A 9,808-nucleotide genomic window follows, 5' to 3' on the forward strand; every position below is an offset into this window, starting at 1 on the left:
ATGTACTGCACGAGACGATGAGGCCTCTTTCTGTGCATACTTGCATTCACACGGTATCTGATGGTGCATCAGAGTATGACTTGTCGCCACATCACCACTTCAGCTGTGCACTTTTCAGGCATGGAGGACTTATTATTACACCTAAAAATTCTGCAATCTTTAATTTCTCTTTTGAGTGCTACCTGCAGAGATATTTTGGTAGGTATTTGAAGAAAATCACTAGCAGATTAAATTAAAGCACCACTTCAAGATTGCTTAATTTAATACGGCACCTGCTTAGCCTGAAGTGAAGCAGCACAATTGCAGAATCCATGAATTTTTAGCAATATATCATGCTTTCAGATAGCCAAAGTTCTCACATTTGTAAGCAACAGAACTGAGATATAAAGGAAGTCTAAGTGGAAAACTCATAAAAGTACCATTTGAAGGCTGCTGTGTTCTTTTTTATTTGAAGATGTAGAAGAGTACAATTGCGTCTTTATATTCCAAGATCACCCCTTGGAAACATCCACCCTAGCTTTAGTTGTCAGCACTAAATGAACTTAACAGACAAGTGGCACCAGATGGGTGTGGGGTGGAAATCAGAATGACCGTTAATGTGTGGATCATACCTGATGTCCATCAGTACTGGAGAACTGAAGCACCGTACGCTTGGCTTTGCACAGCTGAGGGCATCTGCTTTCCTGCCTTGGACTGCCCAGGCCCTTGGTACAAGCCTGGCTGAAACAGGACCCGGGACGGGAGACTTAGGATTTGGAAAAGCTAATTGTAGTTCTTATGAGGTGAGGCTTGCTGCCGAAGGTTTTGCTCTTCGGTACTTCATCACAACGGTGATGCTGAGGCTGCACAACACCCAGCCAAGCACTGGAGTTGTGATAAAGTAGCACATGGTCTCTCGAAGGGAGGGGGTTGCAGGGAGCATCTCTGCATTGGAAATAAACTCTCATTGGCTAGATGAAGCTTTCTAAAATCTTTTAATTCTCTGGCTGCTGCTTTCCCTGAAAGTGATACTTGGAAAAGCAGTGAAACCATCTGTTCTTTGCACTCTGGCTTGGACTTAATTAAAATGCAAAACAAACGTGCAAAATACGGGCTAAATAAGAAGGAGGTTAGGTATGGCACAAATCTAGAAAGGCATCTATCAAGCACCATCCAAGGCTTTTGCATCCCACAGTGTTCATAAAGCTTTTTGTTTAATTCTTCTTGAAGATGCTCAGTAATGGGAAATTCCATAAATTTCCCCAGACAGCTCAGTGGTTAGTGTCGTCCTTGCTGTTTTCCAAACATCTAAGCTGAAGCTCTTTTGTTGTAATTTAAATCGTATTTCTTCTTATCCTACTGCACAGGGAGCAGCCTGCTCCTTTCCTTTTGGCAGCAGCTGTTTGTGTGCCTGAAGACTGTGACTCCCCCAGCCTTCTCCAGGCTGTGAAATCCCGGCCTTGCCTCTCTTTCCTTGTCACTTGTGTTTTAACAAAGCTCTCATTATTCTCATTGCCCTGATCTGGGCTCCTCCAACATGTCCAACTTGTTTCTGGAGACATGGAATACTTTACGCTATTCCCGCAGAAGCTTTATCAGCGCTGTGTACTGGGAAGGCTGCTTGTGTTCGGCAGGCTGTGCTGCTGTCTATAACCCCCCAGTGGGATATTCGCTTTTATTGCAACAGCGTGACGTCGTTAACTTGTGTCAGTTTATAAGCTGCTCTAACTTCTGGGTCTTTTTCCGAAGAAAATGTGTTCCTCAGCCAGTCCTTGTTAAGCAGGTAATTCCTGCGGAACTTTTTCAAGACTTTTTTTCCCCACTTGTTGAATTGTGTATTATTGCTTCTCTCATTTATCGAGCTTGTTCTGAATTCGAATCCCCCTTGCCAAGCTGCTTGCAGTTCTTTTCACCTTCTTGTCAAAGCTTGCAAATTTAATAAACAAAATCTCTAGTCCATCACCAGATCATTAACGGAAACACTGAGTAGTACAAAATGAAGTCCGTCTCCTGTGCAGCACTGTTCAATTTATCCTCTGAGTTTTCACCATGAAACTCCGGTAATTACTTGTCGTTTCCTGACAAGTTCCAAGTGCTGTTAGAGCAGGAGGGTCTGTGCTGGTCTGTTAAGTGGTGATCAAGGGTAATTCTAAAGTATTTGCTTCATGTAAGACCTGTAAAGCGTCAGTTTTTCAGAGGGAACTTTAAGACATGTTCAGGCTGGGATTCCTCAGTATGGCGATGTTTTTCAAAACTGGAAGCAGGTAGACTGGTTTGTGTTGTACCTTGTACGTGTCACTAGGCACGAGCTTTTGTTTTAAGTTCCTTAAATATTTGAGACTAGCTCTTTGAGATTTTTTGTTGTTATGCTTAATGACTATATACCTTTATACCAATAAAAAAATAAATTATAATAAAATATCTTTGGGCTCCCTGAGCTCCTACTGAAAGTGGCAGAATTTCCAGTGTTTTCCAGGAAATCAAGCTCCTGTTTGATGAATATCTTCTGCTTTGAATAAAAGGTGGCAGATATTATTCAGCCAGATATACATCTGAACAAATAATGCAAAACACTATTACAGATGGATAATTTATCTGATGAATAGCAGCTCTGTTTGACAAATAGTATTAGTCTACCTCTATGACTGGTTACAAAAGATGGTATTGCCACATAAAAATATCACATCAGTCATCTGTATTGATATTTAATGTAAATTACAAGTGAAGGCTTTTCAGATGCCCCAATCACAGAAGACAGCCACCCCCTCTGTAAATACACGGGAGCCCTCAGTTCACTTTGGGCCAAGTTCAAACCTGGTAAAAGTGAATACATTAAGAGATGAAAGTTGATAACACCAGACTAGAACTTTTAAGGCAGCCCAGATTGTGTTCACTGTCTTTAAAATTCCTTAAATGAGATGGTCAGCACGCAGGCAGAGTGCAGGTCAGCGTGATGTTGAGAGGAACAATGTGGGTGGTGGAACACTGGCACCGGTTTTCCAGAGAAGTGGTAGATGCCCCGTCCCTGGAAACATTCCAGGTCAGGTTGAACCTGCCTTGCTCTGGGCAACCTGCTCTAGTTGAAGATGTCCCTGCTCATTGCAATGGGGTTGAACTGGATGAGCTTTGAAGGTCCCTTCTATCCCAAAGCATTCCATGATTCTATGCTATAAAAAATGTCAGGCATGTATGTTAAAACACCATATTTCTTTTTGTGTGGACAACACTAGCATTCAGTCTGATTTATGCCCAGAAGTGCTGAAGGGGAGATGCTACTGTGGAGTGCAGATGGTGAGGAAAAAGCACTCTTGGTCCAGCCTTCCCTTCTGGGTCCTGCAGCACCCAGGAGCCAGTTTGTCTCTTACTCCTTGCAGAAAGCAGATGAGAATGTTAAACATTGTTAATGTTTAATGAGGACAAATGTAAGGAATGCTTAACAGTGAAAAGCTTGACCAGACCTCGTTTGTGTGGGGAGCAGGATTTCTGCATGACTTGGTTTTGTTGTCACAGGAAATGATACAGCTTGGTGCATATTAGCTATGATCTTCATCTAAGTCAGCCCGAAATAATGTCTCACTGAATTGTGACAGCCTTTTGTAATAATTGAGATCGTATGTATAGCTGACTGACAGCCAGATTTCTTGCTCTACGTTTCCAGGAGTGTACATTCCAGGAGGTTTTTGCATTAGATTGATGTCACATTATTATGATTCAGGTAAGATCGTCCACAGAATAAGAATAAGCTGAACAAAAGCCACGCAGCTCAAATTTCTCTGTAGGTAACGGAGAGGAAGAGTTGTCAGATAATGAGACAGGTCTTACAGGTGGTCAGTTGCTGCCCAGAGAAGCCCAGGTGTCTTCATTGACTGCCTAGGAATCACAGCAATCCTGTGGTCAATTGGGGAGCAGGAACCAGGGTGTGTTAGAGAATGAGAGTCAGAAAGAAGAGACACAGGAAAGTGCTGGCCTGTCTTATCTTTGAACGGTCACCCGTGTTCTGCATGCCTCCCCCTGCTTTGTTCAATCAACTGTAAATGACTTGGATGATGTGGCTTTAACCCCTCTTGCTTGGCTGATGCTCAGAAGGTCTTGGCACCTTTAAGGAGTCATTAGCACAACATTTCTACAGCGCAGGGACTACATGCAAAACCTTCTACCTGATAGGTTTGCTGTAGACTGTGCTAGGAAAATGGTGCATGTCAGGAAGCCCTGGAAGCGGCCGTGTAGAGTCCTGTGTTGGCAGCTGCCCAAGAATAAGCCAGTTATATCTTGCCACTAAACACATTTTACACCATTTCTAGGCCAAAAATATAAAAGCGTCATCCTGCAGAGTAATGGATGTGCACGAGTGCCTGGGGCCCTGCTCTTCCTTCCATTGTGAAGTGTTGATTTTTCTTTCAGATCACTTACATGGCTATACTGAATTTTGGGTGGGTGATAAAAGTTAATCTGTACTAAACAAGCTTCCTTAACCTGGCAGGTAAATTAGCACTATCTCATGCATTTCCTTAATGTGCATGCCTTACAATAGAAGCGTTTACATTTTTTCTATGTTTTGTCATTTTGTCATCCAACCTTGTATAAAAACATTCTATTTGGTCGCACCAGTCACATTCTATTAGGCAATATAACACGATCTGACTTAGTGGCATTTTGGTGGATAATATGACAAAAAATTGTTTCTTTTTAAGACAAAAATATAACCAAAACAAACACAAGAACGAGCATTACAAAAATTGTGACATGCTGAGAGAAAAGCCCCACAGATACAGAACGATAAAGGTCAGGATCTGTTACTCAAGTCTTGTTTGCAAGTAAAAATACCAGGCTAACGTGAGGCTGTCAAAAACCTGAGCAAGCCAGACGGACCTCTGACAAATAATTTTGACAGTTCTCATAAGCTGAGAAGTGCCTTTTTTGCCTTTCTTGTCTTTTGAAATGTTTCTCTCCTGCTTACAGATGTGCAGAGAGAAAGAGAGTTAACAGAGACGTTAAAACAACAGGGTGCTGTTTAAAAATAGCCTGTACCAGCCCCGTCTTCTGCGTGCTCTCTGGGGAATGCACTCACTGCCGGTAGTCGAACTTGCTCACTGCCCTTTGTGAACTTGCCATGTACAAAACGATTTGCTTCTCTTTTGGCAAACATATTTCTTCACACATTATTAAGCAAATTAAGAGATGTTCCCTGTTGTTTTCATGTCTTGGGCAGAATTTCACTCTGGTCTAACGGAGACTTTGGAGAAGGTAAGCGGAGTGAAGAGTTGAATAATCCGCAGAGCCAAAAATGCATTCCCTTCTGCAATTTGTTTTGTGAAAAGTAAAGAAACCAACCAACCAACAAAAAACTTTGTAAAATTTTCAGCCATGCAAAACAGAAACACAGTGAATTGCAGGAAAATGTCTTTGTTTTGGTAGAGATGTGGCCAGATAGAAAAATTGCCCAGAAAGACCTTAAAATGCCTGGGGCACTGCACTATGGATCCTGCTTGCATGAGGAAAGGGATGGTGACCCCAATCACTTATATCCAGAAAAAAAAAAAGTTCAAAGCCTCATATTTTTCAAGCTGAGACTGTTTTCTTGGCCACTCTTAGGAAGCTTTCCTGCAGCTGTGCACGACGCGTTGTGTAGCTGGACACCACCACGAGATTCAAGCGAGAACTGAGCTCGTTCATGGAATTGCTTGTGTACTGAGGCGAAGGAAATAAATACTTGCCTTGTTTATGTTATTCAGACGGTGCCTTTGACATAAGGCTATGACGGTATCTTTATGTCATCATTGTCATTCTGCTGCAAAATCTTTGAACCCTTCGCCGTACAAGGGCTAACAGTTGCAAAAATACTGTCTAACTTCCTATCAAGAATTGCTATCCTGTATAAATAGGATCTTGCATTTTAAAGCTGGCAGAGCTTAGCCTTAAGGAAGCTATTTTTTTCAATTCAAATATATCCATATTCTTGTTTGCTTACACAGAGCCTGTTCAGTGGGGAATTACCTTGTTAAGATCTGACCGTACACAGTGTATGTGTGGTGCAAATATATGGCCATTTAAAATTCAAATGCGGAATGTGGAGGCCATTGTCGGAACCTTCTGTGCCTCGGCAAGCGTGAATGAATTATCAGAGTGCTTTCAATCTTTCCTCACTCTTCACATTACTGTTTGCAGCTGGGAGCTATGCCATAAGTTACCTTTATATTAGCATTGAAAATTCCAAGGCTTTAAAAACAAAATATTTCTTCTTTTATTCCCAGTTTTATTTGTAGGCTCTAAAACACAGATCTGTTGATCAGAAATGGATTGGGATGTTAGAAATTTGGTAAGCTAAAGTGTGTTGGGTGCAGAGTGGCTCAGAAAAAGAGAGAACCTGTGGGCGTGCTGGTTCCTGACCTCTGTGGTGTGACTGGTTATTTTTACGCTGCCCGTCAGACTTGTACCAGGTGGCCGTGATGCTTGGATGGGTGGGGACGACCTTGTTCCGCTGCAAGGCTGCATTGCTGGGGCTTTTAGTAGAGAAGCTGCTGTATCTGTGGAGAGCTGTAGGCATAGGTAAAGCAAGCGGCTGGTTAGGACAGGAAGGTGCTGGGGGTGCCAAAAGAGCTGCAGCCCGTCTGCCTGCCCTGCCCTGCCCTGCCCTGCCTGCCTCGCCTGCCTCAGAGGCCTGGAGAGCAGCTCGATGGCCAGTGCTGGGGGTAGCAATCATGAGTCTCAGGGAGCAAAACTGGCGGTTCTCAGGAGTCCTGATTTCTACCCACTCTTGTCCTCCTGGGCAACAGACCCAGCTCTCCAGGGATGCCTGCCTTTAGCTCTTCTCCCTCTTTTTCCAATGGCAGGAACCGGAAAAACCACTCCAGGTCTTGGTGCCTCATCCTTGGGGTAGGCAAATTCAGGTTTCCTTGCACTGCAGCCCGTCTGCCTGCCCTGCCCTGCCCTGCCCTGCCCTGCCCTGCCTGCCTGCCTGCCTCAGAGGCCTGGAGAGCAGCTCGATGGCCAGTGCTGGGGGTAGCAATCATGAGTCTCAGGGAGCAAAACTGGCGGTTCTCAGGAGTCCTGATTTCTACCCACTCTTGTCCTCCTGGGCAACAGACCCAGCTCTCCAGGGATGCCTGCCTTTAGCTCTTCTCCCTCTTTTTCCAATGGCAGGAACCGGAAAAACCACTCCAGGTCTTGGTGCCTCATCCTTGGGGTAGCCAAATTCAGGTTTCCTTGCAATGCTGAGATGCTTTGAGCTGCCTTGGTCTGAATGTGTTAGTCTCCTGGCAGCTTCAGCAATAGGGAGGCGGGGGAGGACCCTGTCCCCTTCCCTGGGACCACTCTCCTGCCCCATCCACTTGCTCCCGCACAGCCTGGGCAATGCTCCTGGGGTGGACTCTTCGTGTGGATGTCCGCATGGAAGAGTTTGAAAAGGATGATTTGAAATACAGATTTTACTGTGGTAAGTTACCTCCTGGTGGTGAAGTCATTCTCCAGCAGGTAGGAAACATCATGTATTTAGCTAATTGAATATTGTAGCTAAGCTCCTGGATGAAAAAAAAAGAATCCCAGGTTCCTGAGCTCTGGTGGTAAAACCTACACACTCCTTTCAAATTTGCAGTTCTGCTGCTATTGGGGAATGGATATCACAGAGGAGAACTCTTTGGTCTGTCTCAGAGGGAGGTTGTTTATTCCTTCTACAAAATCTGTGAAAAAGCTTTACCAACAGTGTAAGCAACTGTAGTTCTGGGGCCCTGGTTATTCTGCTTCCCCTTTCCCTTTGCTTGCTTCCTGCTTGGCATTGCAATCCTCACCTGGTTCATTTAAAAGCGACATAAATTTGTGTATAAGCTTATTGTCATCACATCCTCCTTTTTTTGGTAAAAGAAAGGAGAATTTGAATGCTGGTTAGTTAATGTGTTTAGGTAAGTTCACATGACAGCTGCACCTGCTGGTACCAACATCAATTTTTCTTCCTTTCACCCTGACAATTTTGAATGGTTCTGATTTTGCTTTCATGTTGTCTGTATGCAGTGCTTTACACTAAGGGTAAGACACAGGACGGGGTGCAAAATTGATGTTTTCACTTCTGCCCAGATTTTCTAACTGAAAAATATTTCCTCCTGGCAATTCAATCTCCAGATATTACCACCCTATCTTCTAAAATTGTAAAAGCCCCTGTATGTTTGATATCTTGTAGACTCTCACCAGGTTTCAAAGGGAGATTTGCTGGGGAGGTCATTGATAGAACATAAAATATGAATGAAATTGTAATTTTATGGCAGATACCATAGCTGTAACTGTCACAAGCATTCTGTATCCTCAATAGACAGATGAAAAAAAACCAGTCTCTGAAAACATTTGATTGACTTTTTTCCAGTTAAGCCAGGAAAAAATCCTCAAAATTATGAACATGGTGAAAAATAAAGAAGTGAGCATCGAAGGAGCTTTGCATCTGGCACAGAAAGAGGTGTCTGCTGAAAAGGTAAGGTCACGCCTTTGACCTGTTTTGCAAGATGTTCAGATGTATGAGCCTGGCTGAGCATCAGGAGCATATCTGTACTGCTTTCAACTTGCGCAAATATACCCTCCAGTTTATAACCAAGTATGTCAGGTACTAATGCCTGGCACTACCTGTATCCCGTGTGATGGATATCCAAGTAGGTGCTGCAGCTACACTGGTGTCATTACCTGGATTAAGTTGTTCAAATCTAGATGTAGCCATACGAGTTTTGTTATTCCTCGTGCAGCATCGAGCACCGCAACAATAAATGTAGGGCAAAATCCTTGGGTTGATACCATGAAGCACCTCAGGAAAATGATGGATCTAATCTCTGAGGAGTCTTCTGGTGTTGGGTTGTCCTTGGAGTGTGACTGGTCACCATAAGAGGATCTGACAACTCAATGTTATGAGTGGCCACGAGAGTGGTTGGCCTCAAAGGACAAAGCCTTGGCCAGTGTAACTTCAGTTCTAACATTGTCTGTGGTTGGTCCCGACCTTCCATCAGGCAAAAGCAGAATCAGTGTAAAGGTGGCTTAAAACTGGTTTTGGGTCCTGCAACAACATAGCCTTGCTGAGCCTATGTCAACGAGACCAAGAGGTCTAGACTAGAGATTTCTTCAGGATCAGATTGAGCCACAGAGTTCATTTTTCTGCTATTGAAACCTGCTTTTCACTAACAATCCGAAGTGGATCATTCGTATCTTTCCATTTTATAGAAAGCATAGTTCTTTCTTGAGAAAAGCAGCAGCTGATAACTGGCAATTGAAAACGGTTTGCGAATGAGGAGTACGTTAATCGTGTACATCAGTACATCAGCCTTGTACTCCTCTCAGTAATCCCTGTCCAGTATCTCTCTAATTGCAATCTCTGTCCGTCATCACCACAGAAGTGCCAGCAGAAAATTCTTTGGAGAAATTTTTATATTTTCCCCTTCTGCTCTGGAATTTTGAGCCAGCCTCTTTATCTGAGCATCTCTAGGAAACAGAGAAATCTTACCATGTGCTAGTGACAAATCTGAAATGTTTTTACAGCTCAGGAGCTGATAGTGATTTTGAGATAAATCTGGTACTTTCTAGAACTCTTAAAAATAACCTTCTGAACTGCTATTGACTTCTTGGTTGGAAAGAAATAGAAGGAGAAGCAAAAATAAATACTAATAAAAAAGCAGCACAAGTTCTGCAGAAGGGCTGCAGCCAACAAAAATATTAAACTCAGCAGTCTAAGACTACATGGAAATATATTCTCAGAGTACGAGGAGAAAGGGTTCCTTTCTACTTCTGCCATGTTAAGGTTTTTGTGATAGCTAATTATTAGAACTAAATAAAATTTAATTTAGCTGGATCATGACCTTCCTTT

At 43.2% G+C, this 9,808-nt stretch overlaps 1 protein-coding gene across 1 annotated transcript in view; it reads left to right on the forward strand.

Moving 5' to 3' along the window:
* The first annotated feature begins 8,362 nt into the window (after positions 1–8,362).
* LOC104490229 (formin-B-like) overlaps positions 8,363–9,808 on the forward strand; it is a 26,497-nt gene continuing 25,051 nt past the window's right edge. Inside the window, exon 1 of the mRNA XM_010132488.1 lies at positions 8,363–8,434. Within this exon, the coding sequence (XP_010130790.1) occupies positions 8,363–8,434 (72 nt within the window). The remainder of the gene's footprint in view (positions 8,435–9,808) is intronic.

The sequence above is a fragment of the Buceros rhinoceros genome, unplaced genomic scaffold (genome assembly GCF_000710305.1).
Source record: "Buceros rhinoceros silvestris isolate BGI_N320 unplaced genomic scaffold, ASM71030v1 scaffold16773, whole genome shotgun sequence".
NCBI lineage: Eukaryota > Metazoa > Chordata > Aves > Bucerotiformes > Bucerotidae > Buceros > Buceros rhinoceros.